This window comes from Vigna umbellata, chromosome 8 (genome assembly GCF_029865625.1).
Source record: "Vigna umbellata cultivar VRB3 chromosome 8, Vumbellata_1.0, whole genome shotgun sequence".
In the NCBI taxonomy this organism is placed as follows: domain Eukaryota; kingdom Viridiplantae; phylum Streptophyta; class Magnoliopsida; order Fabales; family Fabaceae; genus Vigna; species Vigna umbellata.
This window is the reverse complement of record NC_142172.1, coordinates 26,671,391-26,693,045: the sequence shown is the minus strand read 5'-3', so window position 1 is coordinate 26,693,045 and position 21,655 is coordinate 26,671,391. Positions and strand designations below refer to the sequence as shown.

Sequence of the window (21,655 nt, the reverse complement as noted above, 5' to 3'; positions counted from 1 at the left end):
TAATAATTAATTATTTTTGGAAAATAGAGTATTAGAGTTGATAAGTCTTTTAAAATAATAAAACTAAGTATTTTAAAGTTAAAATAATTCAATAATATAAATAGAAATTTTTAAACTTGTCTCATTATAAAAAACATTTGTCATCTCTCTAGAACTTTTCCTCTTAGTTCTTTTTTCATTCTCTCTACAATTTCTAACTCCTAGATCATCTGTTTGATTATCATAAGGTGTCTAAGCGATCATAGAGTGAATCCTTCATTTCCATTCGATCAATCTTCCTTATAAAGCAAGTAAGTTTCTTCTCATTTTTTCTCTAATTTTTTGTCAAGTCCACGCATAGAGATTTCTTTCGCATATGTCAAATTTGTTTTCTCTCCATCTCTTCGTTGATCATATGTTCTAAGGATTTTCTCTAATCATGTTTCTGTGGCTTGTAAGTTTTTCTAGAGTTCTTTAAGCTCGAAGCAATAGTAGTTAGTTGTGTAGAGTTGTGGTAGATTCCTATTAAGGTAAGGGAAGCCAGTGTTTATGCTTATATTATTGAATTTCAATTATGATTGATAAATTGTTAAGATGATATAATGTTTTAGTTGTAATTGAGATGATTGACTTATTGAATTGTGTTTTAATTAAGTGAAATCAATAGTGTGATGCTTGATGCTTTGTATGACTTTGCGTTTAGGTTGTAATAACCTTGTGAATGTGTGTTTTGTGAAATGGTTGTGTTACTTTTGGTTGAAATGTTAAATGGAAATGAATTAGTAAAATTATGGGTCATCTTGGTCAAAAGAGAGGTGTTGATAGAAAATTTTTAGAAGAAATGGTAAAAATGGAGAAATGGTGGTTAGGGATCCATGGTAGTGTCATTTGAGATATTTTTAGGTGGTGAGTAAAGATAAGAATGGTCTAGAAATGCATGGTGGACGTTAGATTGTGTTTTTCAATGACTTTTAAATGTATTTTGAGGTTTTGAGTAGTGAGTTTTAGAAGTAGAAGGTATGAGATAGAATTAAGGGTTTTGGGTTTACTTTTGAGTCAACTTGGACTTGCTTAAACCCCTAAATTGCTTAGTTATGAGCTAAAAGGTATAGAATAGAAATTTGGTCTCTAAAGTGAGGTTTTAGTTAATTTAAATCGAAATCCTATAGTGAAACATATTTAAATTTTGTTTAAGTTGAAGATTATACACTTAGACATGTTAATTGTATCTTAGAACATCAAATGAAAGTGGTTGAAGTTGATAGGAATGCCAAAGATAGGTTGGGATGGATTGGGGGTGCAAATTTTGCATAATTGGTATTTTGCATAATTATGTAGTGTCATTGGGCGAGTAGGTGCTTGCTGGGCGAGTATTGAGAGTGTTGAACAATGGGTTTTAGTGGCTAGGCGAGCCAACTTGTTGGGATGTTGGAGCTCACTAGTTGTGCTCTCGTTGGACGAGTGAAGACTGCTCGCTAGGTGAGTGAGTTTGAGTTCTTTTGGTTATTTAAAGTGACTTTCTCAATTCTATTTAGTTGTAAATGGTAGGATGGTTTATCTTATATTGTGTGATATGGTTGAAAAATATGATGGCATGTGAATGATGATTATAAGGATTTTAAGGAAAATTCATTTGGATGGTTATGTGTGTAAGTGTATGTATTGATATGGGATACTAGTAATTAGATGTTATTTTGACGCTCTCAATAACTTCTAGTCTCAAGAAGAGAAAAACAATTATGTGGCAGAGAGTAGTAGGAGGTCCATAGTCTATTGGTTAATTATTTGGCACAGAGACTTGAAATGATTAACCCGTGGTGATTCTTGTTGAGGAAGTTATTTTTGTTCCACCTAAAAGGCAAGGTCTCTATAGTTTTATATTAATACATGTATCCGGATGGTCACTCCAGAGTAATATGATGAAATGTGTATGAATATTCTTCATGTTTGATATTGAATTTGACGTTGTAAATTATATTATATGTGTTCTTTGATAAACTAGCTTACTCTTTTTTGTATGTTTGTTCGTTTCTTGGGTTGCAATGATCATCTTTACGATGTGAGCTGATGAAGAGTTGTCTATGAATAAGATGTTAAGCAATAAGGATGAAATAGAGGATCAATCCTAATTTCGTAGTTTGCTGATATTGTATATCTGTATGTAGTTTCTTTTGGTAATCTTCTAGTTACACTTTAACTTTCAAGTGTTATATTTTTACTTGAAGAAAAATCATCTCCTTAAAGAAAAATATAAGAAAAATAAATTTCAATAACAAAATTAAGTTTTTTTTAAAGATAACTTGGAAAACATTTTACTAATACAATTTCTAATCAAATAATTAATCCAAACTATATATTTACTTAAACATTATTATTTATTTGTTTTAAATCAACTCGATCTCTTACCTCTAAATATGCAAATTTATGTTTATATTAAATTCATAAATTATAATAAAAAAAACTATATAAATTTATTCTATTATCGTACATTATATTCGAAGTCTTATTCAATAAACTTCATAATTAACATGTATAATCTAATTATTAGATATATATATATATATATATATATATATATATATATATATATATATATATATATATATATATATATATATCAATTTAAAACATGTTAAATAATCATTTATTAAACAAATCTCAATAATATTTAAACTCAAACATATTTTTAACTAATCTCAATTCCTACATTTAAATAAATAAATAAAATCTAATGATTAATTCACCTTTCTATACAAATTTTACCTATATAATCATTTATCCCAATTAAATCTTAAAGGAAAATATGAATCTAGTAAAAATCTAAAAGCGTAAAGTAAAATATACGAACATAACTAAATTTTATTACCTAATAAAATAAGCCAACAAATTATTGTTTTAGTAAATACTCGAATATTTTTATTTTCGAGTCAGAGCTTCACTTATCATATTAAACTAGGAATAATATATCATTAAAAATGTACATAACAAATAACTTTTTTCAAATTAAATAAAAATGTACTAAAATTTATATTTTATACTGTTATCTGCTAATAATTTATCATAAAATTATTATCATAAAATTATTTCCTTAATTTTATGAAATTTTTTAGAAAAAAGTAATCATATATAAAGTAGTATTAATTAATTAATTTGTAGAATTTTTTGCATTAACAATTTATTAAATTATATTTTTTAAAAATATATTACACCGTGATTTGTTTTTTAAAAAAGAGCAGAGGGGCAATTCGTAAACCACATCCGTGAGCCATGTGTTGGTAAAAACTGAAATGGCAAATGAAAATAAAAATAGCCTAGGAAAATAGAAGCTCATTTCAATTTAGGGTTAAAGAGCACAAACCAACTCACTGATCATGATGCAGTGGAGTAAAAGGGGAATGTTGCTGCGTTTTCTCGCCGTCATTCGCCACTTTTCCACAGAGGCGGTGCCTGTTCGTGCCGCCGCAGCCGCCAGTTCTAGTGGTGGTGGAGATACCTTAGGGAGGAGGCTTCTGAGCCTTGTGTACCCTAAACGCAGTGCCGTTATCACCATCAATAAGTGGAAGGAAGAGGGTCACGCGCCACCACGCAAATACCAGCTCAATCGCATTGTTCGAGAGCTTCGTAGGGAAAAACGCTATAAACATGCCCTCGAGGTTGGTTCATCATCACTTGAACTCTGTAATATCGGTTAGTTGTAACCTATTAATATGTTGAATCCTGAATCATGAGGGACACACTACTAGCTTTCCTTTGGTTATTCTACTATAAATGTTTTATGCTGGGTTACTGAAAAAATATTGAATTTGTAATCATAATTTTAAGTTACACAAAGTAGTACGTGTTTGGATTCACGATTTTAGTTCGTGTGTCATCTTAGTTGAATGTTGACTTGCTTTGTTCAAAATTGATTGAGTTAAAACAACTTTGATAGTTTTTTAGTTGAGTTTCACTGTTCACTTATTAAAGAATTTTTTAAATACTGGTACGCTTAGTTGATTGGTTTAAAAATCTCTTAACTGAAAAATGAACGAATTATAATTTGTTTCATTTATTCAGTGTTGCAATTGTGTTTTTATTTTGGTATTAGACCCTACCAGGGGAAAAAGGTGTTCCAACAATATTTTGTTGAACCCCGCTTACTTGCAATTTCAAATGTCCCAGCCAAGCTGTCTAGGCTTGGGGGTTAATTGGAGTGATCTTTTACTGGCCTAGAATGTAAAACGGTTGATCCTTTTTGTTTGAATAGGTATGTGAATGGATGACCTTGCAGAAAGATATCAAGCTGGTGCCGGGTGACTATGCTGTCCACTTGGACTTGATAACTAAAGTTCGGGGTTTAAAGAGTGCAGAAAAATTCTTTGAGGATCTTCCTGATCGTATGAGGGGCCAGCAAACCTGCTCCTCACTTCTCCATTCCTATGTCCAAAATAATTTGGTTGACAAAGCTGAGGCCCTCATGTTGAAAATGTCAGAATGTGACTTTTTGAGATGTCCTCTTCCTTATAATCACATGTTATCCCTCTACATATCGAATGGGAAGCTAGAAAAAGTTCCTAAAATTATTCAGGAATTAAAGCTTAACACTTCCCCAGATGTTGTCACTTTCAATTTATGGTTAACTGCTTGTGCCTCGCAGAATGATGTAGAAACAGCAGAAAGAGTACTGCTTGAGTTAAAGAAGGCAAAAATAGATCCGGACTGGGTAACATACAGTACATTGACCAATTTGTACATAAAAAGTGCTTGCCTTGAGAAAGCAGGATCTACTGTGAAAGAGATGGAGAATAGAACCTCTAGGAAAACTCGAACTGCATTTTCCTCTCTCCTTAGCTTGCATACAAACATGGGGAATAAAGATGACGTTAAACGAATATGGCAGAAAATGAAATCCTCCTTTCGCAAAATGAATGATAATGAGTATATTTGCGTGATATCCTCTATGGTGAAACTTGGAGACATTGCTGGAGCTGAGGATCTTTATAGGGAATGGGAGTCTGTTTCTGGGACCAATGATGTCAGAGTTTCAAACATACTTCTTGCTTCATACATTAACCAAGACCAGATGGAATTGGCTGAAGGTTTTTGTAATCAAATAGTGCAAAAGGGTGTCATTCCTTGTTACACTACATGGGAGCTATTGACATGGGGGTATTTGAAAAGGAAGGATGTGGAAAAATTTCTCGATTATTTTAGTAAAGCTATTTCTAGTGTGAAAAAATGGAGTCTGGATCAAAGATTAGTACAGGAAGCATTTAAAATCATTGAGAAGCAAGCTCATACTGAAGGAGCAGATCAGTTGTTAGTTATCCTTAGGAATGCTGGTCATGTGAATACTGATATTTATAATCAATTTCTCAAAGTTTATGCAACAGCTGGTAAAATGCCTCTCATTGTCGCAGAGAGGATGAGAAAGGACAATGTGAAGTTCGACGAAGAGACTCAGAGACTATTGGATCTAACCAGTAAAATGTGTGTGAGTGATGTTTCAAGGAATTTGTCCTAAGTTAAGTATCAAATAAAAGGAGTTTTACAGAGTGTTTGGCTGGTGAGATAGTAAGGGACGTAGCTTAACGTGAGATCCATTTCATGTGCAGTGCATGGAAACCAGTTTTGTTAAAAGACATGAACCAAGGAAAACGGAACGGAATAGTTCCATTTCTGTTCATGCGCCAATGCCACTTCGAGATTTTGTAGTGTTAGTTGCATTTTTGATGCAAAACCCAACTTGGCAACTGGTATAAATTTTGACCGAGCCTTGATTTTGTAGGTAGAATCAGTAGATAACCCGGTTGAATACTTCAATCTATTCAAGCTATTATAATGTTTTGTGGACAACATATCATGTTTTTGCGTGATGATGCCCAACTTGTCACAATTTCGCCGCCCAACAAGTTACAGAGCACCCTGATATTGATCCTTCTTCCATTCCAATGAGGAAACATTTGAAATTCATTGAAGTTGTTAAGTCTGCCAACATTCTGAAAGTTGCTGTTGTTTTCATTGATTCTCCAACGTGCTGTGGATTACCTATATTTCTCAATTAAAATATTCAGCAAAAGTTATTTCAGTTTATTTTTGTGTAGTAAATGTTTTCGTTATTGATTTGGCGGTGTTGCAAATTTGTCATTACTTGTTGAGTGATGTGTACGTACCCAAGAATCTCAACCTTATTGATTCAGTCCACCCCAACCATGTATCAACTTTTCTAATGATCTAGAAGTCCTTAATGGAATTAATTAACTGCTTCACGGTAATCCCTATAACAGTATCATTACCATCAGTACCACTTGTTTAGTTATGTTGAGATTGAATACACGTGTTGCCAACAATTTATTGTCTCTTTTTATGATTGAATCCACGTGTAATAATCAATTCATTATCTCGTACCCGACGTTATCTGCATTTAGACGATTTTGTTTTTCTTATTACTTTCTTATTCACTGAGGTGACATCCTACTTTGTGCAAGAATAAGATTTTGTATTTTTTATTTTTATTTTGACGCTGGTGTTAAGGGAAAGGAAGAAGGCACACCGTTGTGTTTGAAATTGAGATTGCGCTAGGTTTTCTTCTTTGTTAATCGAACACTGTTTATAACTCTTGCTTGTCCTGGTATAGGATGAAAACCTAGGTTCTCCTTCGTTCTCCAACCATTATTTGACCTGTCTATTATTACCATTATTTAGAATTTATCATTTTAGAAACATATTTTTTACATTCATTTTATACTATTTTTTATTTTTATTTCGTAAAATAATTTTTTTTATGATCATTATTTTTATAATATATGTTACATAAATAAAAATGTATGTCATCTTACATTACTCTTTATTTTAATACATTTTTCTCTTTATTTTAATGTTTTTTGCGATTCTGGTTATTAGGTTTACTTGGTGGGAGTGATTTTTTTTTTCATATGTACATCTCTCAATTTTCATATGCCTTTTTAATATCTGATAAAAAAATATTTTTTTCACTTTCCTGCTTGTTTCATTCTAAATTATTTTATATTTTAAAGTAAAAGTATTATTTTATTAGTGGGAATAAATGGATGATTTCTTAATGCGGAGATTGCATTTGTGTGGACCGATTTTTCTTTTCTTTTGTTTGTGAAATTCCATAATTGAGAACTGGAAACATCATATAAAATTGTAGCATGTTCTTGATTGAACTGTGGCTAGGTGGAGGATTGGAAGGATGTTGATAGTAATTGCCTTATGCTTTCAAAATTGATTTTGATGAACTAACTGAATAATTTTATTTAATTCATGAAGAAAGAAAAGGTTTAATCTGGTTAATGATGTTTTGAATTATTATTTTGCGCTAGGAGATAGTGTTAAAATATCCCTTGGAATTGTAGGTAATATTATAATACTATGAAGAACAAGTAATTGGATGATCTATCAAGTGCAGAGTTGGAACTCGCTCAATCAAAGTCACTAGAGGTGGTGGCTTTGCTGTGGGTGGATGAGGACAACTTTGAATTAATGTCTTTAGATATGACTATGGTGTGTTAGTTCTAAAATTTCTTGAGTTGTGAGATGATAATTCTAAATATGATAGGAAGAGCATGCCTAAGTAAAGCTTGTAAGTATCTATTAATTTTTTTTAATCATTTATTACGTTATGTTATGACTTATTATTTTCTTTTTCAGGAAGACCTACAATAAATTAGGGAAAAAAAAATATGATTGGGTACTCGATGGAGATAATATTTAGAGGGAATTAATGTTTCAATACTTTGATTTATATATTTGAACATAATCGTGTACATTGTATAAGATGTAATTTACAGTTGTAAATAACATTGTATATGAATTGGAGTTAATGACAAACAAATGACATTGTTATTTGAGAAATGAAAATTGATGACCCTAAACATCTATCTCAATTAGTATTTTTTTTAAGGTTTAATCCTTTTCGACATCCCTATTTGTGCAGGAATGTCTCATATAGGTTCTCGTTTTCTAAAGTGTGTCAAAATGGTCCTTAATTTTGAAAATTTAAATCAATTGAGACCTTCCCGTTAAGTTGGCTGGACGGCGTTAAAGAAATTGATGCGTGGATTGCTAAGACGACCAAATGGTACTGACGTGACATAGTACTGTTGTTGACCTAGCTTATTGGTGAGTTTTTATATTTAAAAAAGTAAAATTTTTAAATCAAAACGCAACGTTTTGATTCTGAACAGAATAATTGATAGTTACGTTAGTTTTATTTAATTTCAATGTTGGGGAATTTGGGATAATTGGGAGAATAGGGTTTTGTCGAGGGTTGGCTTTTGTGGTTCGAATTTGGGGGACAATAGGCTATATCGGTGTTATTTGGTATAGTTGGTGACTAAATAGGTATCATTTCTAGATTTGCGAGTGATCTATCGGTGCTATTTCGGTAGTAGGAGGAAGGTGTTGGCGGTGAAGCACGTGGAAGGCAGTGGCGAAAGTGTTCGAAGTGAACCACATGTTCAGGTTAGTAAATGTGCTTTTGATTGAATTTTTTGATGATTTTGTCCTTTATGGTTGTCCTACATTGTTGCATGTTGTACTGCGTAGTGTTTCGTTTTCGATTGCAATGTGGTCCCCCATTATTAAAGTGTTGTTTGATTGTCTTTTTCAGTGGGTTGTGGTTTGTATATATTGTTAATGCTTTTTGTTGTGGTCGGTTGCAATGTGGTTCCCCATTGTTAAAGTGTTTTCTTACTTTATAGGTTAAAATATAATTGTTGTGTTGTACGTAATGGAAGAAAATTTTGAAGTTGTTTTCCACCATGGTGGAAAGTTCATAAATGAAGGAAAACTTAAGTATGAGGGGGAGAGTACAAGTTTTTCCTTTGACCCAGACATGTGGAGCTATTTCCTTGTAGTCAGTGTAGTAAAAGGTCTAGGTTATGATGGGTTTAAGGAGTTGTTGTACTGCGTAGGTGGTGGTTCTGTTTTGGAAAATAGGTTGGAACCTTTGTTGGATGACATAGGAGCCATGCACATGATTACCTTAGCCAGGCTTAATGGTGAGGTTCATCTATTTGTTGTTCACAATGTCTCTGAACCTGAGGTGATACATATGTTAGAATATATTCCTCAAAATACAGATGAAGTAGAAGTTGAACCTATAGGTATGGTTAAGGGTGAAGGTGAAGAGCAAGGTAGGGGTATGGTTGAGGGTCAATGTGAAGAGCAAGGTGGGGGTATGACTGAAAGTGTTGTTGTTTTAGAAGAAAGAGTTGAGGCTGATGATGTTGTTGAAGGATAATTTCAAACAGAGGTTGGTGGGGGTGAATGTGAACAGGATAGTGAAAGACAATTTGAGGTGGTTGTCAATGAAGGTGAGAGAGGTCAGTGTGATGGAATCACTGAAACTGTTGTTGTTTCAGAAGAAAGACTTGAGGCTGATGATGTTGTTGAAGGTCAAATTCAAACAGAGGTTGATGGGGGTGAATGTGAACAGGATAGTGAAAGACAATTTGAGGTGGCTGTCAATGAAGGTGAGAGAGGTCAATGTGATGGAATCACTGAAACTGTTGTTGTTTCAGAAGAAAGACTTGAGGCTGATGATGTTGTTGAAGGTCAAATTCAAACAGAGGTTGGTGGGGGTGAATGTGAACAGGATACTGAAAGACAATTTGAGGTGGCTGTCAATGAAAGTGTTGTTGTTTCAGAAGAAAGACTTCAGGATGATGATGTTGTTGAAGGAGAAATTGAAACACACGTTGGTGTGGGTGAGGTTGAAGAGGATGCTTGTGATGTTCGTAGCTGGACCAGTAGTGGTCATGATGATGGCAATGATGAGGTGGATTATGACTGTATGGAAGGTCTGGTTGATGTTAATGTTGAGTGTGATTTAGAAGAGGAGGTAGGAGATAGAGTGGCAGATTGGTTTGGTAATGTCCAAGTTGATGTGCAATCTAATGATAGTGATGTGGATGATGGAATGAATAGTGATCATCATAGAGGTTTGTCCGATGATGAATGGAAATTTGATGAATTAGACAGTGGAGCAGAAAGTGAAGCACAAGATGATGAAGAGGAGGGTTATGGGAACTTTGTAACCTTCAGCATGCCTAAGACAATGGTAGATTATAAATGGGATGTGGGAACTTATTTTGCTGAGAAGGAAGACTTTGTGGATGTCATCAAAACATATGCAATAGAAAATGGCAGAAATATTAAATATATTAAAAATGATAAGAAGAGAATGAGGCTAAAATGTATGGGTGCTAAAGGAGAGTGCCCTTGGATGGCATATTGTGCTTATATGGAAGCCATTCATACGTGGCAATTAAGGACTATTGTTGACAACCACAGATGTAGTAGAGAGCACAAAGTAAGATTACTTAATGCAAAATGGCTCAATAAGAGGTTGGAAAAAACTGTTAGAGAAAATCCCCAAGTAAAGGGAAAGGAAATTCGTGAGAAGATAAATAGAAAATGGAATGTAGGTGTATCTAGATGTATGGCTTATAGGGCAAAGGCCATTGCTTCAGACCATGTTGATGGGTCTTTCAAAGACCAATATAGAAGGATTTATGATTATGCGAATGAGGTTTTAGCTCGTAATCCAGGATCCACAGTAAAAGTCAAAGTTGAAGAGAATGTGGATGGAGCCGTTTTTATGAGGTTTTATACATGTCTAAAGGCCTACAAGGATAGTTTTGTGTCCTGTAGGCCAATTATTGGGTTGGATGGTGCTTTTCTGAAAGGGAAATATGGTGGTGAAATGTTAACTGCTGTTGGTAGAGACGCAAATGATCAAATGCTACCTCTTGCGTATGCTGTGGTGGAAGTAAAGAACAAGGATACTTGGAGATGGTTCCTTGAACTTCTGGTTGAAGATCTCGGTGGGGAGGAAGTAAGTTCATCATTTACGTTCATGTCAGACCAGCAAAAGGTAATGCACATGAGCTATTCCCTGATTATGTTAATTAACTTTCATATTGAAATCATATCTCTAACAACACTGTCATAATTTCATTGAACAGGGACTACTACAAGCTGTACAAGAAGTGGTGCCTGGAGTTGATCAACGTTTCTGTGTTAGGCACTTATACGCTAATTTTAGAAAGAAATTCCCTAGAAAACAACTAAAGCGTTTGATGTGGAAGACAACTACAGCAACCCATCTACAAGCATGAGAAGCAGAAATGAGAAATATTAAACAGCTTAACGATGACGCTTTCAAATACTTGTTAAAAATCCCTCCCAGGTTTGTATTTAAATTTCTATTGTTAAAAATGTGCCAACTTTTCACAATAACATTGATGAACATATATATGTTTTAGGTACTGGTCAAGATCAAGATTTAGCAGCAAGCCTCAGTGTGATACTTTGGTTAACAACATGTCTGAGGCTTTCAATAGTGTAATGGTGCATACAAGGTCTAAGCCAATCGTAACCATGTTGGAGGAAATCCGCCTTTACTTGATGAAGAGATGGGCAACTAACAGGACAAAAAGTCAATCACTTTCTAGGAACATTTGTCCAAAAATCAAGACTAGACTAAAGAAAGAGTCTCAGTTAACTAAATATTGGATACCGTGGTAAGAATGAGGTTTGTTCAATTATGATTTCTTTTAAAATAATTGGTTTATGATTATAATGTGTTTCTTGTTTTGATTTTACAGCTGGTCAGCCAACAAGATTTTTGAAGTTCGCCATGTGTCCCAAGTTGGTGACAAATTTGTAGTCAATTTAGATGAAAATTTGTGTACATGCAGGAAGTGGGAAATCACTGGCATACCATGTTGCCACTCCTTAGCTGCTATGAAATTCCTAAATCTTGATGCAGAGGAATTCATTCCATGTTGCTTTAGGAAGTCAACATATGAAGAAACATACTCTTCAATTGTCTATCCAATAAATGGTAACAATCTGTGGGAGATTACCACTTATGATGATGTCCTCCCTCCACCAAAAAGAACATTGCCTGGGAGACCAAAGAAGAAGCGAAGGTTGGAGCAATGGGAGTTGGTGAAGGATGACAAAAGAATGAGGAAGGGTGGTTTAAAGAAAAGATGTGGCATTTGTAAGGAACTCGGCCACAACAGGACTTCTTGCACCAAAGCAAAACAAACAATTGATTTGAACTCTCAACAAACACAACAAAGTAACCCATCAACTCAACCAATCATGCCATCATCAAATGAGGAAGAAGCTGCAGTTTAAGGGGATAAATGAACAAATTCAATGTCTTTTTTATACCTTTTTGTAATGTCTGTCATTTGAACAACAGTTTTGTAATCTTTTTCTATTAGACAGCAGTTTGGTCATCTTTTTCTATTAGACAACAGCTTGGTGATCTTTTTGTATTAGACAACAGTTTGGTAATCTGTTTGTATTAGACAACAGCTTGGTGATCTTTTTGTATTACACAGCAGTATGGTAATCATCAGACAATGTCATTATGCTTTTATCAGTCTGTAATTTGATGTTTTATATTGGTTTCTTCACCTCTGCTTATCAATGAAATCAGTCTGTTTCTTCACCTCTGCATATCAATGAAATGACTCTATATTTTGATGTTTTATATTTGTTGTACACTTTTGTCCAGATATATGCCTTATTATTGGGTGATGCAAAATTCTTTAAAAAGTGACCCTGAGCAATGCAAAATTTTTTAGACTCATAAAAACACCTCAGATGTGCATGACGCAGGTGTATGATAGCAATATATAGACTCATAAAAACATAACAACTTCAACATAATAACATTATTTACTCATCACATTCCATAACAAAAATAGAATTTTTCACTAATAACAAGTCTGACTTTCATTGACATGGAAGAAAGGTACAACACGGTTACAACCCATCAGCCCATTCTCATCAACATTGATACGCAAATTGTGTTTATTACACATAAAAGAAAAACCAAAAATATCAACACCTTTATCCACTTTTCAACAACCAACAAAGATTTCTCAAACTTAACTAAAATTTTCCTATTACTATCCATTTCTTCACTGTGCACCGAACTTTCTTTGTTTCCTTCACACTTCAAGCATTTGCCCCTTTCCTCTTCCACAACATCATTGAACCATTTGAAGTAGTTGCAACCACCCTCTTCAGCACCACTCTGTATAAACAACAATCTCTTCTCAAAAACACTTCCACATAATACAAACGTCAAATAAATCATACCTTATACTTCGAGCATCCCCAAAATTGCTTGCCACGATTCTTCAAAGTTTTAGCAGTTCTCACCGCACATCTGAGTCCACAGTGGCAAATCGGTAAACACACATTACGGTTCTCCTTCCGCCACACATTGCATGTCGACGAACAACAAGAATGCTCCTTCGCATCGTCTCCGAACAACTACGTTCTTAAACCCACCCAACTGCGTCGAACCAAAATTCCCCTCTTGCAACAATCTCAACAACCTCCAACACGAACCTCGCTCGTCGCTCTCGTCAACCAATTTGGGGATTTCTTCAATTTAGGGATTCCCTTCATTTAAAACCTTCAATTATTCTGTTCAGAATCAAAACGTTGCGTTTTGATTTAAAAATTTTACTTTTTTAAATATAAAAACTCACCAATAAGCCAGGTCAACAACAGTACTGTGCCACGTCAGTACCATTTGGTCGTCTCAGCAACCCACGCATCAATTTCTTTAACGCCGTCCAGCCAACTTAACGGGAAGGTCTCAATTGATTTAAATTTTCAAAATTAAGGACCATTTTGACACACTTTAGAAAACGAGGACCTATATGAGACATTCCTGCACAAATAGGGATGTCGAAAAGGATTAAACCTTTTTTTAATGAAAAAAAGTCTAAAACAAATTTAACGTTGATGTGTAGTTGACATTTAGTTTGAACATCTTGTTAGTTTATTTACATTAAAATGTTTGACCAAACTACATTAACTGATGAGTAAATATGTGATTTGCAATCATTTTAACAGTTGAAGTTATTAACAAAGCATCCTGGAGTAATAAATATCTATCACAAACAATAATATTTGTGTAAAAAGTTTAAAACAAGTTTGATGTTAGTATTGACATAGTTGACATTTAGCTTAAACACCAATTAGGGTTGGTTTATTTATATAAAATATTTACCAAACTGAAGTAATTGACCAACTTATATGTCATTTGGAGTCACCTTGAGTAACCTCGAGTTAAAAATTATGTTATTCTAGGTTATAGTTTTTGTACAAACTCGTTATCCATTAAGGTGAATCTCGTGTTACAGATTTTGCACACAAATGTATCTAGTGTAGGTAACATGGTGGTGGAAACACCAATGACTTCCTCATAGGGTTCACCATAAATCTGTATAGCAATCTCATAATCATTCGTCTTCACTAGTACAATATTTGCTTTTAAACTCGCACAATATGCCTCATTTTACACCAAACCGTTGCCTATAACAACGCGGTGGCAGATCAGTAATTAAGGCGACCTTATAGGCCTCAAATGCATGCATAATCGAAGCATAAAGGAGTTACCACCTCGGCTGCATGCAGAACCAGTGCCTCAAAACCCCTTACCCGCTAGACTTTTGGGTTGACAACTTTATGAAAAGGTAATACTACCTCGGTTTCATGAAGAATCGAGGCATAAAACCTCTGCCACACCTCCATCACTAAACCCTAAACCATCACTGAATCCACCAGACTTTTGGACTGACAAAAGGTGATACTACCTCGGTTTCCCGCAGAACCGAGGCATAAAGCCTCTGCCACCTCTGCACCATATGACTTTTTGAAGACTTTTTGAAGCTTCTATTCATTTTGTCCAAGTGCTATGACCTCGGTTTCTTTAGGCCCGGTGTCAAAAGCGTGTTTGGCTTCGGTTGCGTTTCTGACTGAGGCATATATGGTGTTATTGCTTCAGGTGTTTTAGACAACCGAGGTAGTATCGTTTATTAAGTTCAAAAAATTTCAGCTCATTTCATTCCTTCTCACGCTGCTTCTTCTTCTTTCTCTTCGCATGATATAACCTTCTTCTTTGTTGCTTCTTCGTTGGTTCTTCACGTTGCTGGTTCGTCTTTGCCGCCACCACTGTTGTTCTCCCCAAGGGTTGCCTCCAACATCGTCGTTGCCGCGAGCCGCCTCCGTCGTCGCTGCTTCGGTGATTTATTCACTTTTTGGTGTTGTCGTTGCTGTCGTCGCGTTCTCACCTTTGCAGTCATTGCTGCCGTCGCCCCCACTGTCATCGTCGTTGGTGTTGCCCATCACGGTAAGTTTTTTAAACCCTTTTATCTTGTCTTTGATATTTGAGTTGGTATATTGGTTGAAACTATTGTAGTGTCTCTATTCTCTGCATTTTGCTTCATATTTTATTTTGTGTGTGATTGTAAAGTCTTGAAGCTGGGTTCCTGTTTCTGAACTCAAGCAGGTGATAGTGGCGTGTCTCTGCTCTCTACGTTTTGAGTTTTATTTAAATTCTTAAGTGATATAAAGGTTAAAAAATAAATTTTGATATAGTGATAAAATAAAAATTTAGAAATTAAATTGAGTATTAGAAGGAAGGTTGTCAACGTGGCGATAGTAGAAAGGTGGAGAGGGGCGGTGCATGGTTGTAGCTTTGTGATGACGTTAAAACAAGTGTTGAAAGGAAGAGGATTGCAAAATGAAAAGCAATGACTAGACCAGAGATCAACGACAACTATTCAAGCAATGACTAAACTTCTTTATGCTCTTAGCTTGATAAATAATTTTCATTGACTATAAACAAGTTGACATAGTCCAATGAAATATATAATCCAAAAGCTTGTTCTTATTGCACAATTTTACAAGGGAAATTAATCCACTAACAGTAGCATAATCATATACATATTACAATCATTATATGTAAACAATAAGGACCATAAATATTTTTTTTAATAGCATCCCAGAAAGAGATGTATACTTGAATGCTTAATGATCAATTTGCAGAACACTGCTCTCTCACCTAACATCTTAGATTTAGAAAGTTTGGTAACCTTGTGAAAATTTATCCAATATATAAATTTAAATTGATAATCATTCATGGTGTCTTTTACCAAATTTCAAACATTATAAGTGAACTTAGATCTTACTTTCTTTAATAATGTAAGACCTGTTACTTTAGATTTAAATCCTACGAAAAATACTAAAACATAAAAAATACAAAGATAGAGATAATACTAAGAGTTCTTTTTATAGATCCTACTATCGATTTAGGAGTAATATATACAACACCCATGGCGGACTCAATGATTCAAAACACAGTCCTTAGAATTTTTCAAAAAAACACCAGTTAAAAAATTTACTAAACCAGTCAACTTTTCTTTCACATATTTATCCTTGTCAAAAATTAAAAATAAAAATATCAAATATATGACTATATTACAAAAACACAATAGATTGATATATTTATTTATGTTTTATTGGGACAATTTATGTAAAGGAAATTTATTTTATTTTTATGGTTTCTAAAAAATTATGTTGGAAGTCCCACATCGACTAGAGAAAAAATCAATTTATAGTTTATAAGTGGGTGCAAACCTCACCCTACAAGTTGGTTTTGTGGGGTTGAGTTAGGCTTAAAGGCTTAAAGTTGGATTAGATATTGTTTGTTTGAATATATTGCATGTTGTATATGTAATTATTTGTTTGCTTGAATATATATTGTTGTTAACAATTAGCCTTAGTTTCCCGTTTGAGATTCAATACAAAAATTATTTACTATCTACAGATTTTTTGAACAAACGTACTTTTTACAACATTTCTATTATATATATTACATAGATCTTTCAAATGATTTTGAAGTTTTGTTATGTGACAGGACTCCTTGGTTGAGTAGAGCTCCCAAGGTCAATTCACACAAGAAGGTCGTCAGGATATTCTTGCCACAGCTATTGGACGACCTGAGCACCCAGAACGAGTGCGTGGTGCTGGGACTGGCATAGGCATACGATAGTTCTTTGGATCTTCCTCGCGCCCATATTCATACGAAAAGATGAAGGAGGACATAAGAAAAGAGATGATGCAGGAGATCACAAAGAAGGTTCGAGCAGAGTTGTATGATGAAGTTGCTGAAATGGTTGCGTGCCAGTTTCAGCAGCGTTATGAGGATTATGGCAATCGTCCTCCGCCATCTCCTGTAGCGGAGCATGTGCCCCCTACAGGTAAACTTAATGATTTTTGTTTATTAATTTACTTTTTGTATAACCTAACATTTAATTTGACAGGTAGAAGCAGTAAAGGAAGTTGCTCAGCTGCCGGTGCCCTAGGGGGCAACATGGATGACACTCGTCCATGTAAGTTATATATTCTCTCTGATACCGGGACCGTGCTAGTGGCTCGTGGTACAGTTTATGAGACAGCCACTGTAGTGCATGGTGTACAGCTTGCAGAAGATGAGATCAAGGTCACGGTGGATGAAGTTGTCATACCAGATGTCGTTCTTCCTGTGCCTACAGATGAGTTCTTCACCGTGGAAGAGGCATTTAAGTCCTTTGTCGCATGGCCTAGACATTTGGTTGGTGATGTATCTGATCCCCCGGTAAACACTCGTACTATATACTTTTCAATTTTAATATTTACTTCTAATTGACGTTATAACATTTCCATTTTTTCATGTAACAACAGATAGGTCAAGAGGGAAGTCCTACACCGAAGAAGACTCATTTATCTGAGGACGACCCTCTTGGTGCGTTAGACGAGCTTTCTAAAATCATTTCAGATGCGCCGATGAATGTACACTGGGATTCTACTACATTTGGAAGAGAAGCTCAAATCCCATTGTACTTGCATCATCAAGATGTTAGGGAGCTTGCGTCGGGGAGAGAAGAAATTAATATTACACTCATTCAACTGTGGATGATGTAAGTTTTTGAGAACTTTTTTATATAATTATTTTTTATCAAGTTACTTATATCAAATTATTTCTTCATTTTAGGTATATGTTTGATGTTAGTAACAAGAAGGGGTTCAACGATGTATATGAGTTCATTGACCCCTCTGTGACTCATGAAAGAAATAAATTTGATGATATCCAAACATACATCACCACCTGCTTTGGAATGGGGAAGGATATATACTTTCTCCCTTATATACATGAGTAAGTGAAGTTTCTTAACTTTAAAGTTTCATTTATTAATTTTGGTATATAACAATGAAGTTATTACCAATTTCAGGTGTCATTGGCAGCTACTTGTGATCTCCATACCGGAGAACACTGCTGTCTGGTTTTGTTCATTGCACAAGTCTCCTCCCAGCCCTCTTAGACATGTAGTAGATTGGTAAGAACCTCAATGTTTCAACTTTCTTTGTTATATAAATGTATGCTAAAGCAATTTTTTTAATAGTTCCCTTGCAACATATATGATGTTATCTGGGAGATCTACTGCTACAACTAAAAAGCTTGCATGGGTTGCCCTTAAGGTTTGGTATTTTAGTCCATACTTTGTTACATTTGGTTCCATTCAAATGGTGTTACTTAACATTTTATAATTATGATGATATATTGTAGTATAATAGACAAATATGGTCATATGAATGTGGTTACTACATCATGTTTTGGATGATGACCATTATTCGTGCACATTACACCAGTGGATGAGAAACAGTAATATTTAGGCTTGAATTTTATTTTCTCTATAGTTTAGATTTCATATACACTAATTGAAATAATTGTGTTTTATGCAGAGATTCAATAGGACTGCTCCAATTCCAGAGAAGTCACTTCAACTCGTGAGGAAAGCACTGACTAAATATGTAATTCAATTATATAATAGTATGTAGTAGATATTAAGATATAATAAGTTCTAAGTTTATGTTTCTAAGTTGTTTTATGCTTTTCTACATTATTATTAGTTTAACTTTGTACATTGCATTGATTTATGCTTCAAAGTTGATTTATGATTACATTTGATTGATTTATGATTCCATCGAATGTATTTATGTTTTAATATAATTTTCATTCAAAATATACGTTTCTGGATTATTCTGAACTATTCTGGCTGTAAATATATATGCGGGTCTGTTTCTGTAGTTGGTAATGTAGCAGAAACAAACCTCATTTTAAAAAAAAACAGGGAAATATGCTTCGGTTGAGGTCATAACTGAGGTAGAAAAGCCCCATATGACCTTGGTTAAGGTCACACCCGATGCAGAAAGGCTGGCGGATGAAAAAAAAACAAAAATGGGCTCTACTACCTCGATTAAGGTTACAACCGAGGCAATAGAGGGGGACATACTGCCTCGGTTCAAGGAACCGAGGCATAAAGTCCTATGAAAAGAAAATAAAAAAAAATCAAAACATCTACTGCTTCGGTTAAGGCTGAACCGAGGCAAAATCCTCCCATTTTATGCCTCGGTTTGCACCCGAGACAAAAAGTCTACTACTTTTTGCCTCGCTTGGATATGCCTCGGTTCTGGAACCGCTGCCTATGGACAAAAATAACCGTTGTCGTTTCTCCTGACTGCACTAGTGCTTGTTCATTTGGATTAAGTTGTACTGCAAAATAAGTACAAAAATACTTTGTTCAAACTATCGTGAAACTCATTATCCATTAAGGTGACTCCCACGTTATAGTTTTAGAAAAAACAATGTGTGTTGTGTGGGTAACATGGTGGAGGAAGCACAAATGACATTCTCATAGGGTCTACCATAAATCTGTATAACCATACCACAGTCAATAGTCTTAGTTGTTCACTTAGTTTAAGTTGTACTAAACAAGAAATCTCCAAATACTTTGTTCAAACTATTATGATACTCACTATCCATTAAGGTGACTCCAACGTCACTCTTTTTGCACATAAAATATGTCCTATGTAAGTAACATGACAGAGGAAACACAAATAACTTTCTCATAAAATCAACCATAAAATTGTATAGCAATACCACAACCATTAGTCTTAATTATTCACTTGTTTTAAGTCGTCTTGCAAAAGAAGTACCAAAATACTTTGTTAAGTCGTCTTCACTTGGTTTAAGTCATACTACAAAAGAAGTACCCAAATACTTTGTTCAAACTATTGGACAACTCATTATCCATTAAGGTGAATCCCACGTTACAGTTTTTGCAAACAAATGTGTCTTGTGTTGGTAAAATGGTGGACGAAGCACAAATGACTTCCTCATAGGGTTCACCATAAATTTGTATGCAAATATCACAATCACTAGTCCTAGTTCTTCACTTGGTTTAAGTTGTATTGCAAAAGGAGTACCCAAATACTTTGTTCGAACTATCAAACAACTCATTATTCATTAAGTTGAATTCTGCGTTACAATTTTTGCACACAAATGTGTCTTGTGTTGGTAAAATGGTGGAGGAAGCACAAATGACTTCTTCGTAGGGTTCACTCTAAATGTGCATAATAATACCACATTCATTGGTCATAGTTCTTCATTTAGTTTAAGTCGCACTATAAAAAAAGTACTCAAATACTTTGTTTAAATAATCAGGTAACTCACTATCCATTAAGATGAATTTCGTGTTATAATTTTTGCACACAAATATGTCTTCTATGGTTAAAATGATGAAGGAAGCACAAATGATTTCTTCATAGGGTCCACCATAAATATGCATAGTAAAAATATCACAATAATTCTCTTAGTTGCTCACTTGGTTTAAGTCATACTGTAAATGAAATAAACAAATACTTTGTTCAAACTATAAAACGACTCACTATCCATTAAGATGAATTTTGCTTTATAGTTTTCCACACAAATGTGTCTTGTGTTGGTAAACTGGTGTATGAAGCACAAATGACTTCCTCATTGGGTCCACCATAAATTTGTATGTCAATATCACAGTCATTGGTCTTAGTTCTTCACTTGGTTTAAGTCATACTACAAAAGTATCCAAATGCTTTGTTCAAACTATCACACAAGTCACTATCCATTAAGGTGACCGATCTCAAGTTAGAGTTTTTGCACATATATGTCCTATGTGGGTGAAATGGTGTAGGAAGCATAAATGACTTCCTCACAAGATCTACCATAAATTTGTATAGCAATATCACAATCATTTGTCTTTGTTGTTCACATAATTTAATTCGTACTACATAAGTAACATTCTATGTTCTTCAAACTTAGTATCCATTAAGTGACACACTGACTCATAATTTTATCACCTTCTTAAAATTATCAAATATAAAAAAAATTTAGTTAATCATTAAGTTGACATAATAAATAGAATTTTTTTATATTATTTATTTTATATCTTATTCCTATAATTTATTTAAAAGTACTAATTTTAATTACATAATAAATTTTAACAAAAAAATGTTATATTATATATATATATATATATATATATATATATATATATATATATATATATATATATATAAAGAGGGAGTTCATATTTGTGCACAACACTGTAAAAAAATTATAAAAAATTGAATTAAAATTATTGTAATATAATATTTTAAATACATAATTAAATCAAATATAAATCTTCATAAATTAAATAACAATTTTATTTATTATAAAAGAAATTTTCATATATTTTATTTCATATGAAAATAAAAAAAATAACTTAGAATTAAAGTATTAGAATAATTAAAGTGATATATTTTTTATACTATTAGTAGAGAAACAATTTACTCATATATGACTTAATATTGATTTATGATAAAAGAAAAGTCTTAAAATGGACCATCACTTCACGCAATAATTTCAAAATGTTGGAAGAATTTGGTATAGTGGTTTAGAAAGTTAGTTGAGAACCTTGACATAGAGACTAAAAACTCATACACATAC

The 21,655-nt window shown here is 33.9% G+C and overlaps 4 protein-coding genes across 4 annotated transcripts; all 4 read left to right on the top strand.

The window, feature by feature from the left end:
- Positions 1–3,249: 3,249 nt before the first annotated feature.
- Positions 3,250–6,081, top strand: LOC124827183 (Pentatricopeptide repeat (PPR) superfamily protein). Its single transcript, XM_047300188.2, has 2 exons — positions 3,250–3,632; positions 4,226–6,081. Exons 1-2 carry the CDS (start codon positions 3,351–3,353, stop codon positions 5,480–5,482), a joined length of 1,539 nt encoding a protein of 512 aa, XP_047156144.1. The 5' UTR covers positions 3,250–3,350; the 3' UTR covers positions 5,483–6,081.
- Positions 6,082–9,778: 3,697 nt separating this feature from the next.
- LOC148194363 (uncharacterized) lies at positions 9,779–11,105 on the top strand. Its single transcript, XM_088097204.1, has 2 exons — positions 9,779–10,861; positions 10,953–11,105. The coding sequence occupies exons 1-2, from the start codon at positions 9,779–9,781 to the stop codon at positions 11,103–11,105; spliced, it is 1,236 nt and encodes a 411-aa protein (XP_087953330.1).
- A 229-nt stretch (positions 11,106–11,334) lies between these two features.
- Positions 11,335–12,135, top strand: LOC148194362 (uncharacterized). The gene is made up of 2 exons (XM_088096303.1): positions 11,335–11,510; positions 11,595–12,135. Exons 1-2 carry the CDS (start codon positions 11,335–11,337, stop codon positions 12,133–12,135), a joined length of 717 nt encoding a protein of 238 aa, XP_087952429.1.
- A 4,789-nt stretch (positions 12,136–16,924) lies between these two features.
- On the top strand, positions 16,925–17,497 carry LOC148194361 (uncharacterized). Its single transcript, XM_088097203.1, has 2 exons — positions 16,925–17,069; positions 17,133–17,497. The coding sequence occupies exons 1-2, from the start codon at positions 16,925–16,927 to the stop codon at positions 17,495–17,497; spliced, it is 510 nt and encodes a 169-aa protein (XP_087953329.1).
- Positions 17,498–21,655: the final 4,158 nt, after the last annotated feature.

Coding starts and splice junctions, on each gene's coding strand:
- LOC124827183 (XM_047300188.2), top strand. CDS start 3,351: ATGATGCAGTGGAGTAAAAGGGGAATGTTGCTGCGTTTTCTCGCCGTC. Junction 3,633..4,225: donor GCTATAAACATGCCCTCGAG/GTTGGTTCATCA, acceptor TTGTTTGAATAG/GTATGTGAATGGATGACCTT.
- LOC148194363 (XM_088097204.1), top strand. CDS start 9,779: ATGGAAGGTCTGGTTGATGTTAATGTTGAGTGTGATTTAGAAGAGGAG. Junction 10,862..10,952: donor TCATGTCAGACCAGCAAAAG/GTAATGCACATG, acceptor TTCATTGAACAG/GGACTACTACAAGCTGTACA.
- LOC148194362 (XM_088096303.1), top strand. CDS start 11,335: ATGGTGCATACAAGGTCTAAGCCAATCGTAACCATGTTGGAGGAAATC. Junction 11,511..11,594: donor ACTAAATATTGGATACCGTG/GTAAGAATGAGG, acceptor TTGATTTTACAG/CTGGTCAGCCAACAAGATTT.
- LOC148194361 (XM_088097203.1), top strand. CDS start 16,925: ATGATGCAGGAGATCACAAAGAAGGTTCGAGCAGAGTTGTATGATGAA. Junction 17,070..17,132: donor GGAGCATGTGCCCCCTACAG/GTAAACTTAATG, acceptor TTAATTTGACAG/GTAGAAGCAGTAAAGGAAGT.